The sequence below is a fragment of the Camelus bactrianus genome, chromosome 5, assembly GCF_048773025.1.
Source record: "Camelus bactrianus isolate YW-2024 breed Bactrian camel chromosome 5, ASM4877302v1, whole genome shotgun sequence".
In the NCBI taxonomy this organism is placed as follows: domain Eukaryota; kingdom Metazoa; phylum Chordata; class Mammalia; order Artiodactyla; family Camelidae; genus Camelus; species Camelus bactrianus.
The window spans coordinates 24599146-24622490 of record NC_133543.1 but is presented as its reverse complement, the minus strand read 5'-3'; the positions used below and the strand labels follow the sequence as shown (position 1 = coordinate 24622490).

Genomic DNA, 23345 nt, shown 5'->3' with positions numbered 1-23345 from the left:
AAAGCTTTAAACTGTTCTTTGAAACAATAATCAGTACATATGTGTTAACTAAAACAATGTGCAGTATATTGTGTATGTGTATTTACATGCAATATATTGTATATGTGCAATCAAATTGTAACAATTCTACCTAATAAAACTGAAAAAAAAAAAAAACCTGTCAAGTTAAAAAATAAGTAATGAGGCGAGGCCTATAGTACAACATCAGTTGTGCAAATTTAAAACATACACACGTAACAGAACCATATGCCTTATAAAGATACACATATATCTGAGGATACCTTTTAGGCAGGTTAGACTGGGTTCCCTTGAGGCAGAGAGGAGTGAGACAAGGGATCAGAGCCAAAGGGAAAAAACATAAAATGAAACAATGGGAAAGTCAAGCATGGCACAATCCTGCTAATAAGGAGTATGATTAGCCCGACCCCCTTCAAGGTTCCAAAAAGGAAATGAAAATAGGCCTGTTTTACAAACATTCCTGATGAATATTTGTAAAACACTAGTTGCATTAAGTCTTTTCTGTCACTCAGGCCCACACCTCTCCAGCATGAGATCCCATTTTGCCAACATCTATGCCTTGTTTTCTTCATCTATAAAATATGGATAATGATACTACTGTTCTGAAGGTGCTGTTTGAAATTAAGAAATAAAATATGTATAAAGGATTTAGAAGAGTGGATGGCATATAGTGAGCATTCAATAAATGTTGGTTATTATTGCTGTTATTACATGATCGTCATTATCATATGATATAACTTTGAGCAAAGATAGGGAAAGACTTGAGGGATTGCTTCTCTATTTCAGTTTATTACCTATTAGAAATTTGGAGGAAAAACTTGTGTTTATCCCAGGAACTTTAAATCAAAAGGAATAAGTGGTAATGATCAACGTAAATTAGAAAATAAAGTGAATTGCAAGATTGTGGATTGGATTCTAATCACTAGGTCAGTGTTTCCAGAAGTTGTCCAATAATAGGAATCACCTGAGTGCTTGAACAACAGCAAAAAAAGGTATGTCTTAGAGACAGTGAAAAGATCAGCGGTTGCCAAGGATTAGGGAGTAGTGGGGCTTGAGCAGGTGGAGAAAAAAGGGCAGTGAAACTACTTTATACTATAGTGGATACACGTCACTGTCCATTTGTCCATACTCCTAGCATGTCCAACACCAAGACTGAACCCTAATGTGAATTCTTTACTTTAATGAGTCCATGTGGGTTCACCAGTTGTAACAAACGTGTCACTCTGGTGCTGAATGTTTTTTTCTTTTTTCTTTTTGTTTGTTTGTTTTGCTTTGTTTTTTGTAGGGGAGGTCGTTATTTTTTTTGGAGGAGGTGGTGGGGATTGAGCCTCAGACCCTGTGTAAGCTGAGCATGCGCTCTACCACTTGAGCTATACCCTCCCCACTCTGATGCTGAATGTTGATAGTGGGGAGGCTGTGTCTGTGAGGGTGAGTGGTGGAGGGGTGGTTTGGGGGGGTATATGAGGACTCTGTGCTTTCCACTCAGTTTCATTGTGAGTCTAAAACTGCTCTAAAAAATAAAGTCTATTTTAAAAGAGTCTACTAAAAATTTTTAATTAAAAAAAAAAAAAGAAGAAGAGATTCCCCAGCCTCATCCCAGACCTACTAAGTCAAAAGGAACCTAGGAATCTTTAATTATAACAACCAGACAGCATCATCCTTTTGCTCAAGCTGATTTAGGAAACTGCACTAAGCTAAGGCCACATTTCTTTGAAATCCAAGGAGACAAGTCATGCTACTTAAATGTTGGCTCTGTTGCTGACCTCATCCGTTATCATTCTGTAGAAGAGAATGCCTGCCTCGGCCAGTATCAGGTCTTCACCAACCATACATAGCCTCTCGAGCCCATGTTTCATTTTCCATGGCCAGTCAGTCACAAATCCTGTTTAGCTTTACTTTCAGATTTTTGTTTCTGCCATTCTAGTCACTATCATAGTAATCTTACTAAAGTGCCGTGTTCCTTAAAAGCACAACCTAAACACTTCATGGGCTTCTCAACCTGTTCAGATGTAGAGAGTAAACTCCCACATGTTCCACTCCTCACTAACGCTGGGTGTAGACCTTTGTTCGTGCTCTTCTCTCAGTCAAAATTGCCCTTTCTCCTTCACTCTCGTTCTCCAAATATCATTGATACCTTTCTTTCTGTGTCGTGGTGCAGCCCACGTGGTCATTCCATTTCTCTGACATCTATAAGATTCATTATTTGTTGCTTGACTTTTTTTTGTATTTTATTTTAGCCATTTTATGTTATGTTCTATTGTGCATATCAGTGAAACCTCCTGAAGGATATATAGCATCCTCTTAACTGAATGGATGGATTTATCAAAAAGTACTATTTCTGAGAAAAAAAAAGTACTATTTCTGGGGTGAAGTACATGTTCTCTTTGAGAAAGAAAGCTTAAGTAGTCTGGCCCATGAATGCATTTGTATGTTTAGAACATTGAAGACCAATTTTAGACATTTTCTTGTTTAATTTTCTTAGCTTTTCTCCATAAAGTTGTACTATGAAATGGCCTTTTGTTCTTTTGCTTTTAACCAAATGCCAGTTCATTCAATGAAATAGCACATGCCTACAGACCGTGACTATGGTGTCAGAAGCTGAAGTTGAAACAAAGTCTAAGAAAGGATTTTGCGCTGTTTCCAACAGCAAGAGGCTGCATGAGGGAGGCAGTTTGGTGACTTCAAAAACTGTAATTTAAGATATATTTCAATGATCTGGAAAACAGATACTTAAAATTAGGACTTTACCAGAAGATCTAGAATGGTGTCCACCATGCTCTTCAATGACTCATACTGTGCTAGACTTATGAAGGATTCAAAAGTATAAGGCATGAGATGTCTCTGATCTTAAGGAGTTTACAATATTTTGGGGAAGATAGGACTTTCATTAAAAAATAACTATAGGGATTTTAATAAACAACAATAAAGAAAATAAAATCCTACAATAATTTTCACCAACAGAATGTATCAATGCTTTATATATATTATTTCAGATCCTCACCAACCATTTGAAAGGGGATTATCATTTCCATTTTGGAGATGAGAAAATGAAGCTCAGAGAAGCTGAGTGACATGTCCAAGGTCACACAGGTGGTAATCTGGAGGAGCAATTTGAACCGAGGTTCTGTCAGTCTCCAGAGCCTGTACCCTTTCCATTCTGGTGTTGATCCATCCTTTCTTCTTCTGTACCACAGCAGATCTTGCAAAGTGGTGGTAAAATTATTATTGTTCCTAATTTAAAGCATGTGTGCAAAGAATCAAGAATGATGGGATTATAAAGTTTTCCCCTTTTTCAAAATTGTCTTTAAATCTGTTACAATATTTTACACATAAAAGAAGGAAACAGGTGACACTAAAGATATAAAATGTTACACCTGAACCATCCACTACTTTGTTGGCTCTCATTTTATTAAATTGCTTCTTTTTTCTTGCAGGCAATTACATGGAACTAGCAAGATGAATAAAAATAAATTGATTCATGATTTCCTGGAAGTAGTTTCAAGAGGTGATGTGGAACTCATCTGTGACCATATTACCAAAATCCATTCCGTCCTCGGAAACCTTGACTTTCAGCATCCAATGACTGGGAATACACCTCTCATTACTGCAGCAGAAGAAAATCTAGCAGAGGTAACATGTGATGTCTTGGGCCCATGAATAGTTTTCTAAGCTAAGGAGTCCAAGAAAGAGATGCTTTAGAATAGCATAATCATTGGCCAGGGCTATGAGAACAGCCTTGAGTTCTACCCATTGGGTGGAACACCATGTTCATGATCAGTTCTGCTTAGCTGGCACTGAGGTCAACCTGCTGTAATTGTCCAGTGCACGCCATCAGGTTTCAGCTTGACTGAACCGTCAGTGCAACAGGCTCAGGCACTCAGGGGAGTCCCTGTGACGTGAAGTCTCCCTGAGCCAGCAGTTTTGCTTCAGGCGGTGGAGTGGGGGATAAAATTTCCTGCAAAGGGAAAGATACCACTTTTTCATGGGAAATGAAGATGTCATTGCAGCCAGGCTGGCTGCATTCTTAAATATACCATTTCCATTTGACAAACAAGTCTTGTCGGACCTTTCCCACTTTGTCAGTCATTGTATCTGAGTTGACTCACCCCCAAATGGGAATATTGGGCCCGTGGGTCACAAAGTCTCCATGAATTAGGTGTTCAGTTTTGACAAGAGCCCACTAGTGAGTGGGGGAGAGTATAGCTCAGTGGTGGAGTGTGAGCTTGGCATGCACGAGGTCCTGGGTTCAATCCCCAGTGACTCCATTAAAAAAATAATAAATAAACCTAATTACCTCCCCCTAACGAACCAAAAAGGAAAAAAAAAAAAGAAAAGAGCCCACTAGTGAGCTAATCTCCAGTTTTCAAAAGTGATGTACTTAGTAGACATGTCAGGGAGGCAAGAAGTCCAAATCCCCAACAGAAGCCTTTAGGTAGAGACTGTCTCATTTTGCCAGAGGCTTCCCAAATTATCAGTCATAGAGACCCTAAAGGGTCAGACTCCAAAGATAATAGTACTTCTCTACCTACTAACGCATCATGATCAGAAGAATCCTCCCTGACACTTAGTGGGATTGGGAAGTATGTACAGATAATACACGAATTCCTCTTGCACGTTTAGAGATGGAAGCCACAACAATAATAGTGCATTGAATTGGCCCAAAGGGCCAAGCACATTAGCTTTCCCTCCCCACTGTGAATCTTACCCAAACTCCAATAGCTGAATTCAGATGACTCACCTCCCTCCCTCAAGGGACTGGGCAGGATGGTGACTTGGGAATCTGAATCCAAGTGAACCATAAAAGTTTGAGTCTCACCCCTCCCCAAAGTTTACCAACATGCTTGTGTGGGTGGCTACAAACTTCAGTACCCTTTGAAGACAGGGCAGCTGGGGTTAAAGTACAGGGGATGGGAGGGTAAGAATATGGTAAAAGAGAGAGGCTCCATTCACATCTCCCCAGTTTCATTTATGGATTCTTTCTTCTCATCCATTAAATATTGGTGTTCCTCAACCATTTGGAGATGGCTCCTAATTCTGTAACTCAGCCCACATTACTGACTGAATTCTTGTATATATGGAATGTTGAGCTTCCAACCTATATCTCCACTTACATCTCAAACACAGCATGTCCAAACTGTCTTCATTTTTTCTTCCCAAATCTAATCCTTCTGATGAACACCAGCATCAGTGCTTCCCATTTTATTAAACAGAATCACCATCTATTTACCTTAAATCATTCATTCCCTCATTCATAAAATATTTATTCACAAAATAAGATCTCTTGCCTTTATAGACTTACATTCTAATGAAGGTGAAAGACAACAAACAAGGAAACAAAAAGCACTTAATTAAATTACAAATTGCTATTAGTGCTTTGAAGTAACCAATAGAGTGAATCATCTTTTGATAAGGTGGTTAGGAAAGTCTTCACTGATGTGGTTACATTTATGCTGAGACTAAAAGAGTAATAAAGGATGACATCTGAAGAGCAACTGAAGCAGAGGGAATAACAGAGACAAAGGCTCTTGCTTAGGAAAACTTTCATATTTGAGTTATAGAAAGGTGACTAGAGTTTGCAGAAGGAGAGGGAACAGTGGTGTAAGATGAGGCTGGAAAGGAAGGCAGGGGCCAGATCACACAGGGCCATAAAAGCACGCAAGGGAACTTTTAAGAACAGCTTTATTGAGTATAATTCATGTGTCATACAATTCACCCATTTGAAGTGTACAATTCAATAATTCTTTGTATATTCACATGAATTTTAAAATATTTTCATCACCTCAAAAAGAACTCCCCACCCCACCTCTAAAAAGGAAAAAACAAACAAACAAACAAACAAACAAACCCCGTAGGCTTCAGCTGTCACTTTCTATCCTTCCTCCTTCTCCCGCCTGGGCCCTAAGCAACCACTAATCTACCTTCTGTCTGTAGGTTTTCCTATTCTGGACTTTCATATGAATGCAATCACACAGTGTGTGCCTTCTTCCACTTGGCAGACTATTTTCAAGGTTCTTCCCTTTTGTAGCTGTATCAGTGCTTCATTACTTCTCATAGTAACTTCTTCTATGGATACACCACTTTTTATTTCTCCAGCTGTCCATTGGTGGAAAGTTGGGTTATTTTCCATGTTTTTGGTTACTACAAATACTGCTGTTATAAATATTTGTGCACCGGTTTTTGTGCAGTCATATGTTTTCCCTTCTCTTTCATTTGACTGCTAGCATTCCTAGGGGTGGAATTGCTGGGTCGTATGGTAACTCCATGTTTTATCATATGAGGAGCTGCTAGACTGGTTTTCAAAGCGGCGGCACCTTTTACAGCAGTGTATAAGGGTTTATCCTTGTCAACATCTACTGCAATCTGACTTTTTAATTCTAGTCTGCCATGGCAATAGGGAAGCTGGGCAAAAGTGGATTGAAGTCGGAAAACTGAGACCAATCTTAATTTTTGGTTCATCATCAGCTCCCACATCTAATCAATTCTACTTCCTAAATATTCCTGGATTATGCCCTCAGCCACTCCATTTCCACTGCCACCTCCATTATTTGGTCACCATCATCTCTCCATGAGGCTACGGCACCAATCTCATTGGTCTCCCAACTTCCACTCTACTCCGCATCAGTCTATTTCAGCAGCCAGAGTAATTTTTAAAAATACTGATCTGATCATGTCTTTCCCCATTTAGAATCTTTCATTGATTCCTCACTGCCCTGAAGATACAACTCTAATTTTTAAAGGGGGTTGGTAAAGTCTTTCAGGATTTAGCTACTGCTGACTTCTCTATCACATTTCCTGCCCCTCCTCCCCCAACCCTGAGCTCCGGCCATGCCTAACTCCTTCCAGAGCTTTGAATGTTATTTGTTGTCTTGTCCACTCTATCAGTCAGCTCAGGCTTCCATAACAAATATACCATAGCCTAAACGACTTAAACAACAGAAATTTTTTTTCATGGTTCTGGAGGCAGGGAAGTTCAAGATAAAGGTTCTGGCCGATTTGGTTTCTGGTGAGACCTCTCTTCCTGACTCACAAATGGTCACCTTCTCTCCTTGTCCTCACCTGGCAGAGTAAGAAAGCAAGTTCTCTGGTGTCTCTTCTTAGAGGGACACTAATTCTATCAGATCATCCATAGAACCTCGTTTTACCTTATTACTTCCTAGAGGCACTCTCTTCAAACACAGTCACATTGGATTTTAGACCTTCAACATATGAATTTTGAGGGGTCCATAGCATCCACAGTACTTTGTTCACACTATATCCTTTGCTTGAAAGTGTTTCTCCCAGTCTTTACCTGGTTGACTGAGTCTGATTCCTCAGTTCTCATCACTTTCTCCAAGAAGTCTTCTTGGACACTCCAAGACAGCTTAGTAAGTTTCTTCAAAGTGCTCCCCTCAGTCTCCTGTATTCACCTCATCATTGGATTTGTCACATTGTGTTGCAGTTGCCTTTTTAACTGTCTCTGTTCCTCCCTAGATTGTAAATGCCTTAAAGGCCGGTTATCTGTTTTATTGGAGTCTTAGCACCAAGAACAGCTCTTGACAAATACTAGTCACTAAATTCATTATTTATTGAATAAATTATGCCTTTATTATTTTTTCCCTCCATCCCATGTCCTCCCATTCACAATACAGACCAGGCAAGGGCCCGGGCTGAGGTGTGTGTGGGATGGGTTTACTCTGCCTCCTCTTTCTACACAGTCAAGTGCAAGAGTACAGCCTGTCATAAGCATCAGGAGGCCACCATTATCATTTTGAAGAGAATTTATTCTCTCCCTAAAAATACGTGTGGAAATACTTGCAACATTCAAGAATATAAGTCTGCATTTTAGGGTTTTATATTCTAAATTACAGGTGATACTAATAGGATTGATTCAATATTTCATGTGGATTTAATATAAAATATTCACAGACCTATAGTTAAAAAAAAATAGTACCCCCAAACCATCCATTGAGATTTTTGTTTCCAAAACTTGAAAAAGGCAAATAGCAGTCACCTACATTCAAATCAATCCTTCATTTTTATGCCTCTCCTGTTCTCCTTTCCTATATCATGAATCAGAGCTGCATTCAACTAAGTAAGTTTTCTACCCAACCAGAAGACACTATTGGTACTCAAAAATGCTAAATAAGACTGGTGTGGTGTTGCAGGTTGTTGGATTTCTTCTGGAAAAGGGAGCAGATATCACCCTTTGCAATTACAGCAATCAAACTGCAGTCCATGTGGCTAATTGTGATGTCCAAAGACAACTCTTGGCCATCAGTGGAATCAAGGCTCCCCAAATGCAGCTTCTACAAAGTTCATGGCAAGGTGATCTTGAACAACTTCAACACTTGCTGGTCAGTTAAACTGATGTTTGCTTCTGCCTTTGGGTAGGTGGGTAGGTGTGGGATGAGAAGGGAACAGACTATACAGGACTCCTTTCAAAGAAAAGTAAGTTCTTTTCAAATGCAGTCCCAGAACATTTCAGGCAGGAAATAGGAAAAAGCAACAGGATCAAACAGGACACTGGGGTGGAAAACAAGTTAATAAAAGAACACAGCAGCAGTCTATTTACACCTTCCTCTAGCTGGGTGCTAGAAGTCACAGAGAACCCTCGGGAAATGATGTACTCTTAAGGATGCCCTTGGAGAACCACTGTCAACTTGCTCAGAGGAGTTCCCTTGACATCATTGCCATTTGTACAATTGCTGTTTAGATCCCTTTGGACCATTTGCAGTTATTACCTTTATACTGAAAAGGGAATCAGAGAGTCTATGCTTTGCATAATATTTAGTTGTGACTAAAGAAATTAAGAGGATAGCTTTTTAAATGCTGTCTTTTTTGGGGTATTGATTTTCTTGTTTAAATTTTCTGCCCATAGATACTCTTTCCCAAAGTAACTTGCAAAACTACATGCATAACCAAGGACATTAATTATTGGCGAAAAGCAACTGCTTACTCTTGGCATTTACCTTCAGAGATACTGTCAGATCACATGACCTTCCAACTGAAAGAAAATCAATTGCTGCTAGGAAACAGTTTCTTCCATTCCCTTATGGTAGAGATACACACAGATGAAGAAAAAATGAAAGATAGGCTGGTCCCCTAGAGTTCAAGGAAATAAACAACAAAATCTCAAGGACTCTAAATGCTTTTGTTTTACAAAATGATAATCTAAAATTGCCATACAGTCATTAACTGAGGCTTACAAATGTTTTTGGATGACACTACATTTTATTTTAATTTTGTTTTCAACAGCTGTTGTTGTAATTCCATGTCTGTTTTCATAACCACATTTTTCACTCCTAAAGATGAGCAGCCGAGTTTTAAGAAACTGGTACCTGTACCTAGATTCAGAACTTAATCAACAGATGCTGAATTAACGCATTACTGCGAGGCTATTCTCAGCTTAAAATTTCATGTCGGTGCTAACTAATAATAAACATTGATATAAGAAGTGGTTCCTTTTCAGAGACTGAAAAAAAAAACTAACTAATTAATTCCCATAGCACCCCTCTGAGGTAATATCATTATCCAGAGTTTGTCCTTGGAGAAACTGAGGTAAAGACACTGACTATATTGACACAGAAATAACATAAAATAGAGATGGAAATTCACGAGTTACTTTGGTCTATAAAATAAACACTTTGGCTAATTTGGCCTTCCAGTAGCTTCTTAGTTCTGAATTATCCATTTTAAATTTTACTTTCATTAAAACAACAAATAACATATATATAGCCACCTCCGTTAGACTATATAAATACAGGTAAATGAGCTGCCTTATGATTGTAAATCATTCATTCATCCACAAATGTTTACTGAGCATATATCAAACACTCTGCTCAGTGCTTTTCATAGTCTATCTCCAATCATCAAAACAACGCTGCAAGGAAAATAACTTATTCTTACTTTGCTGCTAAAGACCCTGAAGGTCAATGACTAAGGTTGCCAGAGTTTGCAAATAATAAAAATACAGGACACTCATTTAAATTTGAATTTCAGATAAAGAACAAATAATTTTTAGTATGACTATGTCTCAAATGAAAATTACTCATTATTTAACTAGATGTCCCTTGTTTTTATCGGGGTGATTTTATCAACTTTTAACAGCATGTCCTTGATATAAGCCTGTCAGGAAGGTTAAATAACCAGTTTAAGGAGTTCAGATTCAAATAGAGTTCTATCTTTCTCTCAGCCCTCTGTTCTTTCAATTCATCAACTCCCTCCAAGATATTGAGAAAGAATGTCTTGAAGTTAAAATGCGAATTTGGCCAAGCAATGAAAATGTGAAGATTAGTATTAATTAGACATACAGTAAAAACATAACTGAAATAAAGCTTCGTGTTTTAAAGATGTCTGAAGAGTTCCTGGATATAAACTTCCCAAACCAACATGGCCTGACCCCTCTGATGCTGGCTGTGAGAGATGTGGACCTGTTTGAGAGTCTTGATATGTTAACCCTCTACAGACCTGTGGAGGTTCTGTCTGAGCTCCTCAGACATCGTGCGTGAGTATGCGTGGTCAGCCAGCTCCAGTGGAAGGGTGTCGTCTCTGCCATTGTTACTTACAGAAGTCAACTGCAAACCAGGACATGTAGATTGCTATACATATATATTCGTGTGTGTGTGTGTGTGTGTGTGTGTGTGTGTGTGTGTGTGTGTATAATGCATGTGCATGTTCATAAAAGGGATTTTGCAAATGCAAAGTGATGAACAAATGTTAGATGCTGCTATCTATTATTATGATATTGGCCCTTAGTTTTATTTGTTTAAACACTTACTCTCTTGGTAGTTATTGGGAATGTCAAATAATTCTTGAGTATGCAGCTCCCTACCCCTAAAACGTTCGTAATTATTTCAGAAAGCAGTGTCAACTATCAAAAACAATTTATAGTAGTGATTTACAGGTATCTAAAAGTTACATGTCAGCATACTCTTTTAGGATGGGAGAAGTAAACAATTAACTTTTTAAAAAAGTTAGAGAGTTCATAAGCAATCTTTCATGTCAGAATTTCAGTTTCCTAACACTGTCACATATTTATTTTGTAGTCAAATAAGAAGAGATGGCCAAAGGTCTTTCTCAGTATTTCTTATGAATTTTCTTTTGGGGGGAAAAAAGGGAGAAAGAACTTCCAGAACAAGAGTATAGTCAAGAACATGAGCAACTGTAAAAGGATCAGTTAGTACAGAAGTCTGAAGTTACATCAGATTTTAAAGCAACAACTGAGATTGTTAAAAATGGAGATTATTGGGCACCACATAGAGATGGTATTCAATAGGCCTGGGGTGGGGTCCAGAACACAGGAGATCAAAGGCCACCCCACGGAGAAACACTAATCAAGGCAGATGAGCCAGCTAAGGTCCCAACGAGTTAAGTGACTTGCTTAAGGCCATCTCTCAAGGTAGTGGTGGCCCCTCAATTCTTGGTCCTATGCCAATTCTTTTGAATTTTGGCCTTTGAAGGAGAAAAGGCCATAAGAATATTGTTGCAGATCATCAAACATGACCCTGTCCCACAACAATAAAGAGATGCAAATTTGAAGGTGTTAGGTTGGAGACCATGATCAGCTTGCTCTGGGTCCCAGAATGTGACTAGTGAAGCACGTTTAATCATTGTGTTTCCCTCACCATCATCTGTTAATAGAGTTTTCATCATTTACCCCTGGACCTCTCTGAGCTGAGGCCTAATTCTACGATTCAGTACAGCATAGAGAGGAGATTTGTGCTGATGCCAGGAGCCCTAAGATCAGCCAGTTGGTCTTAACAATCACAGGGCAAAGAGGAATGAAAAAGTCATGCAGAGAGAGATTTTATGATAAGATCATTCCACTCAAAGAAGATGCTATAAAATAAGCATATCAGTTTTATTTCAAAGAGAGATTCTATGCTATTCTACTATTGTGAATGATAAAAGAGCTAGCAGTTAGCATTAGGAAAAAAGAAATATTGAGAATAGGCAGTTAGCTAAATCATTGGAAAGAAAAAAACCAATCCATTCAGCTATTTGGGATGACAAGATAATAGTTTACCAAGATGTTTTTATCTTTACTTGATTTATCATATACATCATTAAAGAATGATGAAACTTTTTGTCCAAAGTTGGAAATTTTCTGCAAATATTGGAATGTTTTTAGAAAGGAAAGGGCATAAAATTCACAGCCTTTTATTTTAAAATCCTTTTATTTAAAAATCTTGAAAAATTGTCACTCTTTACCTCATACATTATGAAATCGTTGTTATCCCCAAACTGTGTAAGATTACTTTTATTTACTTGATGTCAAAGTTTTTCCTCTCATACTGATTTTGTTTTTCAATAGATTTAACTAAATAATCCTTGACGTTGATTCTATTCTTCCTAGAGATCCTAAACTCTGTGATTTTAGTGGAAAATCAGCGATACATTATGTGTCACAAATAGAGAGTTTTAGGAAACAGCAATTATTGGACATTCTAATGAATTCTATGCCAAAACCAGGTAAATATTTCTATTCCATTTTCAAAATTCTCCAACTATAAAAGCCCTATTAGAAATCTTTCTTTTTCTACATGTATTTGATGGATCCATTGAAAGAAATCAACTATTTATTGAGTAGTAATTTTGTACGAGACCCAGGACTAGGTACTCTAGGGCATGCAAAGATGTCTAAGAGGTCTAAACTTTTTAAAGTGTTCAGTATGTTTAGGGACACATCACATAAGTCAGAGGAGAAAGAGCTTGTGGTAAAATTGTAAGGGGAAGAGGAACTTCCAGTGGCTCTTCCTTCCACGGAAGTATAGTCAAGAATGTGAGCAACTGCAAAAGGATCAGTTAGTATACTAGGATGAGTACAGAAGTCTGAAGCTACAGGAAGGAAGAGAAAAGGAAGGAAGGAAGGAAGAGAAAAAGAGAGAAGGTTTGATATAGGTGGGGAGAAAGAGTCTGAGCAAGACAAAGAAACAGCCACAGAGGACTCGCCACTGAGCCACGTGTGACCTTGTGAAAGCTGCTTGACTTTATTATTTGATTGGCTTCTTGTTTGAAGCTTCTGGGCGGGGAACTAGGCTATCCCCAGGAAGGTTTCATGGAACAGTTGAGACTCAACCTGGTCCTTTAAAATGATGAGATTTGACTGTGTGGAGCAGAGGCATCATGCTGTGAGTGAACATGGCTTATCCCAAGGGCAAACGGGAGACTAGAACCATCAGTTCATGTCAAGGAAAAAGAATACAAAAGATTAGATACATAAAGAAATTGGGTTCACTGAGGACTCACTAAATGTCAGGCTGAATGACATAGTTTTTTTTCCCAATAAAATAGAGTCACTAAAGAATTTTAAGCCAGGGAATGATGAAAGCCATGTTTTAGGAAAATTAACATGTCATCGTATTGGATGAATTCAAAGGAACAGACTCATGGCAGGGGAGCTCTACAGAGAAACTATAGAAGTACATGTGTGGGTTTATAAGGACCAGGAAAAGAGTCCGTGGGCATGGTATGTAGTGGATTTGAGAGATGCTGGGTATGGTGAATCTAGAGACTACAAAACAATGCACATAACTTAGTGATGTAAAGTTGATAGAGGAGACACAGAGATAAGGCTTGAGAAAGCTGAGTTAGACACGATTCCAAAGTTTGAGCTTTAGGAAGTGGGGAGATGGAAATATAATCAAGAAAATAGGGGAACACTATGGTTTGCTGAGTATGTTGACGGTAATGGATTCTAAAACACTGCATTGGATGGAATCTTGTTCAGTTTTGTTTCAGTTGTAAGATAAATGGAAGAGCCATTACAAGAGGAAGAAGTTTTCATGGAAGAGCCCCTGCTTATTTGAAGAAGACAGGAGAGCAGGAGAAGAATGCATATGAGAACAGTGTAGCTCAGGAATTAACTGGGAGTTCACTGTTTGGTGTTCAGAACTCGGTCAATTTAATGTGTCAATTTAATGTGGCTTCAGGGGCTAGACAGGAAGTGTGCTCCGAGTAGCTGAGCGCTTTTGTCTTTGGAAACTAGAAAGCCAATGTAATTTCCAGTCCATTGTTAGGGGTTTTACTTAGCAACTGTGTCACCTTTTTAAAAAACAAACAAGCAAAAACTCATTCATTCTGTGGACCCTTGTTGTCCTCACATCCTTTCCTGTGAAAATTATGGCCCATGCTTTATCAAGATCCCAGACCACCATTTCAAGAAAATCTTTGACAAAATGGAACTGATTTTAAAACCTAGAGCTAGATCTTGCTATGAAGTTGTTGGAGATGTGTCTTATCAAAACATGTTATAATGTTTCTTTTGGCAGAGAGACATGCTGAATCATTGCTTGACATTTGTCATGATACAAACTCTTCTCCAACTGATATGATGACAATCACTACAAACCAAAATATAATCTTGCAAAGCATCAGCAGCAGTGAGGTAAGATGCTCTCTTTAAAGAAACAAACTAACAAAAAATGGATAACCAACTCCATCTACATTTACTTCATTTACATCTACATCATTTGTGTTGCTTGAATATTTTATAACAGTCATATATTACAATTCTATACTTAAATGTGATCATAAGGAAACTTAAAGCGCAATTACTGACAGTGTTCTGTGAGTTCAATCTCAGAGGGTAATTAGGTAGTCAATTCTGAGTCTAATGCATTGTGTGTGTGTCTGTATCTAATACCACAGAAGATTGTTGCTGTTGAATCCATACTAAGCAATAAAATGTGGCTTGTTTTTATGGTATGTTAATGTGGAAAAGGAGAAGATCGTTAACCTGGTCATGTCAAATCCATCAAGATGCCTCCCTATGGCCCTGGTCATCACCCCTGCCCATGATGAATGATTCCACAAAGTACAATAACAGTACTTGTAACAAACATTGTGATCCATAGAAACCTGTGGAATGATTCCCAAGACATACAATAAACTGGTAACAGTGGTTCCCCAAAGGGACAGAACTGGAGATGAACTTCACACTGTATGCTCATCGGTACCTTTTGAATTTTTATAAAAATTAACATAGCCCACACAGTTAAAAATATTACTACTCTATTTTTTATTGGTAAGAAAAATATTACTACTGTATATTTTACTGGTAAGAAATAATATAATAATAAATAATATTGTGAAGTTTTTTTTTTAATTAATGAGATACAGACTATAATATGTATAAACATTATGAAGAGTTTTGGAGACAGTGGAGTAAAGATCTTTCAGCCACTTCCTCCTTCCAAATATCATCCCCAAACAACAAAGAAAACAAAGACCAAAAAATTAAGCAGAAAAATTGGTTTGAACTAACTATAGATTCATAACACCTTATTAAAAGTAGTACAGAGAGGTCCCGTTCAACTTTTACCGGCTTCCCTCAATGGGAATTACTGTCATAACCGTAGCTGGCTGTCAACACTGCGACGTTGGCATTGACATGATACAGTGAACTAGTCTACAGACCTTATTTGGACTTCACTGTTTTTTACATGTGTTCCTTTTTCTTTCTCGTTCTGTTTGTGTATGTCTGTGTGTACAATTCCATGACATTTTATCCCCTAAATCATCATAATCAAGATACAGAACTGTTCTGTCACCACAAAGGAACCCCCTCTTACCACCCACTTTATAGCCACCTTCTCTCCACTCACCCCTGGCAACCACTGATCTGTTCTCCAGCTCTATAGTTTTGACATTTCAAGAATGCCATGTAAATGCAATTATCACACATGTGAACTTTTGAGATTACCTTTTTCTACTCACCATAACACTCTTGAGATGGATCCAAGTTGTTGTGTGTTTCTTTATATTGCTAAATAGTATTCTATTACAATTCTATTTTGTTCCACAGTTTATTTAACTATTCCTTCATCGAAAGACATTTGGATTGTTTACAGTTAGGGACTATTATAAATAAAGTTACTATGAACATCCATGTACAGATTTTTGTGTGAACTTACATTTTCATTTCTCTAGGATATGTACCCAGGAGTCTAATTACTGGGTCATATGGTAAATGTACATCTAACTTTTAAAACATTGCCAAACAATTTTCCAGAGTGGCTCTACCATTTTCTATTCCCACCAGCAATAAAGGAGAGATCCAGTTTCTCTACACCCTTGTCAACATTTAGTACTCTCAGCATTTTAAATTTTAACCCATTTTTAAAATTTTAACCATACTAGGTATATGGTGGTATCTCATCGTGGTTTTAATTTGTGCTTTTCCTAATGAGTTTTTTAAAATATTTATTTGCCATCAGCATAAGTGTCAGTTCAAATATTTTGTCCATTTTCTGATCTGATTGTTTTCTTATTGTTGGGTTTAGAGAATTCTTTATATATTCTGGATATATGACTCACAAATACTTTCTGCTAGTCAATGAGAAAAACTTGTTTTTTTCCCACCTTTTAACAGTTCTTTTATCAAACAGAAATTTTTAATTTTGATGAAAACCAATTTACCCATTTTTTTTCCTTTATGGGTCTTGATTTTTATGTTATGTCTAAGAAGTCTTTTACTTGATCTGGGTCCTGGTGACATGACTCTGTTAGTTTATAAAAATTCACAAATCTATGCACTTACGATATGTGTACTTTTCTGAATGTATGTATGCTATACTTAAAAGGAAAGGAAAGGGAAGGGTTGTGCCTTCAAATAGCTGAGAAAAGAATATGGTTTTCAACCTAGGGTTTTATATCCAGACAAACTATATATCAAGTATTAAAGCTGAATAAAGACATTTTTCATACACACAAAGGTTCAAACATTTTACATTTCATTAACCTTTTTAAGGAAGATGCTATGTGCTCTATTAAATTAAGGAAATAGATAAAAATAGAAAGAAAAAGTGAATTCATGATTCGGGGGATCTGGAATCCAACACAAGAGAGGAGGGGATCCTTGGTATAAAGAAGAAGGCAAGTCCCAGGGCTTCAGCTACATGTCAGATCTAGAGAACAAAGAGCTCTGATCATTGTGGGGTGGGCGATGTGGGGGAGAACACGGTAACAGAAACTTCCAGGAAGAACGTGGAACCAATATATTATCTGATATATTTAACCAAGCGGAGAGACCACTGGAGGTTGGGAGGATTTAAGATTTTAAAAAATACAAGAAAATGAATTAGATACTAAGCAAAATTGTGAATGAAATAAAAACAGGGGGTTTGGGTTTTGTGAGGGGGAAAAAAGTTCCATGAGAAAGAAAGCATTATCACACTACACTATTATTGTACTACTATAGTGCAATACATATATAAGTATACTATAATATTCAAATAATCATAATTTGAGGGGGAAGGGCATAGCTCAAGCGACAGAGCGCATGCTTAGCAAGCACGAGGTCCTAGGTTCAATCCTCAGTACCTCCTCTAAAAATAAATAAACAAACTTAATTACCTGCCCCCCCTGCCAAAAAAAAAACAAACAAAAAACCAAATAATCATAATTTGAACTTTGTCAATTGATTTACCACAAAAAAGAGAGTGAATTTACTGGGAGGATAGGGATGGCAGATAAGAATGTTAAATTGTCAATGGTAATAATAAGAAGCTGGTAGGTAATGTATCACTTTAGTGACGTGACAGATAGCAGGATAAATACATTATCTAGAGATATGGAGGAAAATACCAAAGGAAACAGATAAAAGGCTGAAACTGGCTGCCTCTTGGGGAAAGAGTGGGGAAGAAAACCAGTGACCTTTTTGTTATGTTCTTTTTTTACCGGTATCTGACCTTTTTAAAATGTGCAAATTTGATCAAAATTAAAGTTAATTAAAAATTAAAATACAGAAATAGTTAAATCAGGACTCCTCTGGGGCATGGGATGGAATGAGGTAGAATGGAAATGTTTATTTTTTAATACTATCTGAATATTTTACCTTTGTGCATTTATAACTTTTTCAAACAGGTTAGCCTGCTTTTTTACCAAAGTTGCTTTCGTACAGTTGTTCTCAACATGGGGGTGATATCTCCCCCTGGGGGCATTTGATAATGTTCAGAGGTATTTTTGGTGTCATAACTGGGGCAGAGGTGCTACAAGTGCTCCAAGTCAGCAAGTGGTTAGAGACCAGGGATATTGCTCAACATCCTACAGTGCACAGGACAGCAAAGGATTATCCAGCCCCAAATGTCAATAGCAGTGAGGCTGAGAAACCCTGCTGTATAGTAGGTCTTGTCACAACACTGAAGGTGGCATTGTTTTGGGTTACTAATATTACACAGTAATTGGAATAAAATACCTAGCAACCGATCTTTAAAAAGAGTGTCACGCATCAGAAATTGATAAACTAAAACATATTTACTTTTCACTTTTTTGTAGTATATTTAAGAATTTTCTTTTTTAAGAAGACTGAAAACCCCTTCATATTAGTACATTTTTTTTTCATGCAGCTTGAAAACGCTTTTTGAACTTCTCTCTATAGTTTTCTTATTGCAGTTGAAATAACTTTGAACTCATTTCTGAGGGAGAAATAGACTCTCACTATTGAACTTGCCTCCTTTTCCCTAGTGTTTTCTCTAGGGTTTAAATTGCAAAACCCAAGGTCATCCTTCACTTCTTTTCTTTGAATGAAAGCTCGCTTTTCTTCTCGGTTGTCTGCAAAAGGTTTTTATAGTTTACAAATAGAAGCAGCTGCCTTGCCTGTAGGATGCTCCTGAGAGGTGCTTTATAGCCTCTCTCAATCTTTTCTCATCTAAGGAGAATCCTCTTTCCAAATTTAATTACATATGATTTCTACGCCTCTTTTCTCTTCTGTATGTTTGGCATTCTGCTGTTTGCAGATCAGAACGCCATGCACTCTATCTGGTCTGCATCACGTCCTGCATCATTGTCAATGGTTGATGAATCCATTTATGTTTGGGATGTGCTATTCTAACATTTTCTCTCCTTCACTCAAGACTGAGTGTCATTATTTCAATTTTCTGCCTCGTGGCACCCAAGCACACTAAAGTCGTTCATATTTAGAATTCTAAAAGAAATCAGAAAATTCTGAGCTGTTTCTGCTTTAGTCTTCATTTCCATGATAATCTTCAGAGTAGATATTATTCCCAACAAGCTTTTTGTTTGTGATGCTTATGGTTTTCCAGTTTATTCTCTGGAAGAAATTTTTGTTGGGCACTTGTTAAGTATCACACATTTTTAATCTTTTACTGTGCAAAACCTGTAAATTAGGTTTGAGTATCCTTTCTCTCAATTTTGCTCACTGTTACTGATTATTTTCTTTCTGGTTCTTGTTGAGAATTTTTCATGGTAACAAGAAAGTAGAGTGGTTAAGACCTCTGGAACCAGACTTCAGAGTCTGGGTGTGAATCCTGGTTCTACCATAGGCTAGGTTTGTGACCTTGGGTAAGTGACTAAACTTCTCTGGGCCTCGTGTATAAAAAAGATGATAATAGTTCCTACCTTTAGAGTTGTTGTGAGGATTAAATCAGTTAACACATGTAAGGTGCATAGAACAGTGTCTAGCACTGTACATGTAAATGCTAAGTCATCGTTACGGGTTTTGTAGGTACGTGTGTCTTTCAACTTTTCCTAAAAGACCAACTAATGAATGAACTGAGCAGCTGAGAGCGACCACAGCTCATTAATCAATATGGAAACCTGAAATGAGAACCAGTTGTATATCTAACACTTCTGAATGAGGGCGGCTATTTCCAGTTTAACATAAAAATTTCATTGGATCACTATAATTATATGAAATGGTAGAAATTATATTTTGAGATCTCATAGAGTGTTCTAGACTAAGAATCTGAACAAAAATTATATATACTAAAAAGAAAAATTCCATGACTGCTAGCATCTGAAACTATCTCCAACTTTTCTTCTAATCAAAGCATGCCCATTCAAACAACAATAAGATGACCATATATTACATTACCCGAAATGAAAAGTGATGTTAATTGATAGGAGAAGGTATAGTGAAACACACTCATGAACTGCTGGTGGAGAGAAAGTAGTAAGTGTAACCTTTACTTTTAAAACAATGTGTGTTAAACAAAAAATCAAAAATTTTTCTACTCTTTAGATCAATAACCCTATATTCGGAATCTACTCTAAAGAAATAATGCAAAATTGGGGTATTACTTGTAAAGATGTTTGCAGCACTATGTGTAATAATGAAGAATTAAAAACTGCCTAATATGCTTATATTATAAGACCCATGGGGCTTATTAAATACTGTAATGACCCTCCAATAAAATTCCATTAAAATTATGTTTACTTAGTAAATTGCTATGTAATTTATACTTGTTTTAAGTGAAAAAGCCTGATACAAAATGATACAAGGCAATTATATTTTTAAACACTTGGGAAAAAAACAAAGAAAATATCATTTCCATGTTAACAGTGTTTGCTTTTTGTTTGTAGGATTGCAGGTGATTTTTTTCTCCTGCTTTTTAAAAAAAAAAAAACAAACAACTTTTTTTTGTATTTCTGTATATCCTAAAAAAATAGTAAGTCCTCTCATCTTTGTAATTGGATAGGAGGGAGAAGAAATTTGCCAGATGGTGGTAGAATTTTTGAAATGCAGAGAATAAGCAGTGAAATTGATAATAGTCTAGTGTCAAGGTGAACTGATCCAGGCTGTCCCATCTGCTATTGACAACCAGGGCCCCTAACCTTTGCTGGGAGGTAGAAAATGCTTTAAAAGACACGGACTAACGCATAAAAGTGAACTATGTCAACTAAGTTATTATAATTGAGTATCTAAAATATTTTAATGGCAGTATACATGGCAGGTTCTTTTTTTTTTACTGTGATAATTAAAATGAACAAAGCAAAAAGAAATGATTTCTAAGCTGACTTTGGAATTAATGAATGAAATATCAGAAGCTTTGTGACAAAGGCTACCCACTTGTCCAACAGGCATCTGCATTTAGGGCAAAGACTTTTTATCCAACAGTCTCCTTAAATAGATGTTTTACCCAGATCACAGAAACCAGAGAGCTAACTATAACAACCAGGTTGTGATGGGATATCTTCACTGCTACTTGTATCTATCACTGTTCTAGACATTAAAAAGGGCAAAATCACCAGCAACAACTTCTAATGAAGGAACCTGTCAACAACAATGAATTCTAATGAGAAAGCATTTCTTCTTTAGGGAGTTAGGAGTATTTTTCGTAAATCAAGTTGTTTTTCAACCATGTTTTTCAGCGTAATGATTTTTCACTAGAGGGTAAAAGGGAAGTTTGAGAGGTTGCAGGCCATGATTAGATCAGAAAGCTGTCATACTGAAAAACTTTAATAAGCTTTGCCGCCTCCTTTCAGTCTAAGGTTATATCTGCATCTTCCATATGGAGAAGGGATTTCCACCCTCACCATTTGTAAATGATGCCCCAGGGAGGCATTATGGAAAATGCCATGTTCCTTTGGGGTTGTTCACTGACTGTGGCCAAGGGATTCTTTCCAGTTACCCACCCAAATGGAATTTGTGGCAGCTTAACAGCCTGGACGCGGGCATGATAAACTATAAAATATTGAATTTCTACGTGTCTACGTGATTTCAGCTTTCATCTTCGTTTTTGATTATGCAATTAATCACATCCATGTCTGTCTGAGCCTGGTGCTCCAGGAGTGAATGCTTTCCCATTATTTTAGTCCTAAATACTTGATCCAATTTAAAAGGCATCCACAGTGTGAAACCTCAGCCTAGGAAAAATATCAACATTCACTCTGCCAACCAAACAGTACATTGAGCAACTGAGTTTCTGTTTTATGATATTTCAGGAGTTTGACCAAGACGAGGACTGCAGTCATTCCATATTGGCTAGTGAAGAAGGAGAGCCAGGTGGTGATGGACACGATTGGCAACCCAGGACAGAAGGTATCCATCTTCTGCCCTTTGATGTGTTTACAAAGATAACATTATTTGGATTTCCCCCCTAATTTCAGTAACACTCAGTGCAGAACTTTGAAATCATAGACAAGCGCACAGGAAAAGAAAAACCACTCATCACCCTATCCTTTGGTCCATATCTGAATCTGTGTCTTGGCCACCTGCCCTGCCAAAATGAGCATCTCTCTTCTGTCTCACCTCTTTGTTCCACCCCATTCCAGCTCAGCCCACTGTTCTCTGCTCTTTCTTTTTTGTCTGATAACATCTTTCCCCCATATCTTTCCTCTTAGAGTATTTTGTCAGCTCCAGGGATCTGTCCTCTTCCAGGACCAAGCATTTCTCTGGCTGTTATAACACAGGTCCTCCCTGGATGGGGAGAAGGGGCACTGTACAAGGCACTAAAGCCCCCAAGTCTCTGTCTTTTATTCTGGGAGGACATAAGCCTGGAATTTTCCAAACAATGCCCATTCCAAATATGTCATCCTGTCCTACCCACAAGCACCCTTGCACTGAACAGACCACAAGGCATCTGCAGATTCTCACTGCAGAAAGTAGTTGCCACAGTGATCACGTTTGTCTGTCATCTATCCGCCTGTAAACTTCTTAAATTAAATGTTTACTTGAACTGGTCCAGTCTCTCTCTGGCAGGTCTCCTACTTCCATTTCTAACACGCCAGGGAAGCTGCCCCTTGGATGTCTTTCTTCTCATCCCCATCAGCCACCCTGAATGCGGCAGCGCTGTCCTAGCTGCTGTCTCCTTTGACCCCTTATGTGATGCTGCCCTCTTCTGGGGAGTCCTGCTTTTCTCAAACTCACTTGGAATCTCCTTTCCCCTGACTGAGGGTGGAGAATAATTCAGTAACATTTGCAATTATTAACACCAGGAAGCCTGAAAAACCTAATTAAAATAAACAAGTCCTGATCCCCTTCCAAAGAGTCCTTGTGATCTGCCTTTGACTCTCAAAGACTTCAAAGCTGAGTTCTCAGAAGCTCAAGTGATTCCAAGAGGTTAAAATAATGTGTTTATTCTGCTCCATTTGGAGATGACTTGCCGTCTGAGGTGCTTATAACTCTTTTTAAATCGATTTGTAATATTTTAGGCTTTCATATAGAAACCATAATACTTACGCAGAGACTCTACTAAGCTCTGGAAGTTTTAAGCTTTCGTAACTTGGGTTACACATTCTAAAGAAGCAATTAGGTCTCTAAATTTTCTTCTCATAGTTAGTAAGAGTCTTCAGTAGAGCTAGTTGCTCTTTTAAGTCACAAAGTCTGAAATAAACATGTTTGGGGCATTATTGTGCATTGTGTTCATCTTAAATAGCACTAAATGTCTTTAAATCCATTTACACTCCATTTACATGTTTCTAACATACTCCAAATTGTTACTGTTTAAGGGCTTGCACACTTAATGAAGACTTTATGCATATACCATGTGACTCTTTATTCTGTTGTACATATATACACTTAATCATTTAGTTTATATCTGTTTGTTCATTGTGTTAGTCTGTTAAAAAGGGATCATCACTAACTAAAATATAAATATACTCTACAA

At 37.6% G+C, this 23345-nt stretch overlaps 1 protein-coding gene and 1 non-coding gene across 2 annotated transcripts in view; one reads left to right on the top strand and one right to left on the bottom strand.

Moving 5' to 3' along the window:
- MAP3K19 (mitogen-activated protein kinase kinase kinase 19) overlaps window positions 1–23345 on the top strand; it is a 51863-nt gene that overhangs the window by 5506 nt on the left and 23012 nt on the right. Inside the window, exons 2-7 of the mRNA XM_074363541.1 lie at window positions 3453–3648; window positions 8163–8351; window positions 10347–10501; window positions 12353–12468; window positions 14268–14383; window positions 21682–21778. Coding sequence (XP_074219642.1) covers window positions 3475–3648; window positions 8163–8351; window positions 10347–10501; window positions 12353–12468; window positions 14268–14383; window positions 21682–21778 — 847 coding nt within the window. The 5' untranslated portion in view covers window positions 3453–3474. The remainder of the gene's footprint in view (window positions 1–3452; window positions 3649–8162; window positions 8352–10346; window positions 10502–12352; window positions 12469–14267; window positions 14384–21681; window positions 21779–23345) is intronic.
- Window positions 7622–7753, bottom strand: LOC123613746 (small nucleolar RNA SNORA51). Its single transcript, XR_006721183.1, has one exon. It is a non-coding gene; the product is annotated as a small nucleolar RNA SNORA51 (small nucleolar RNA).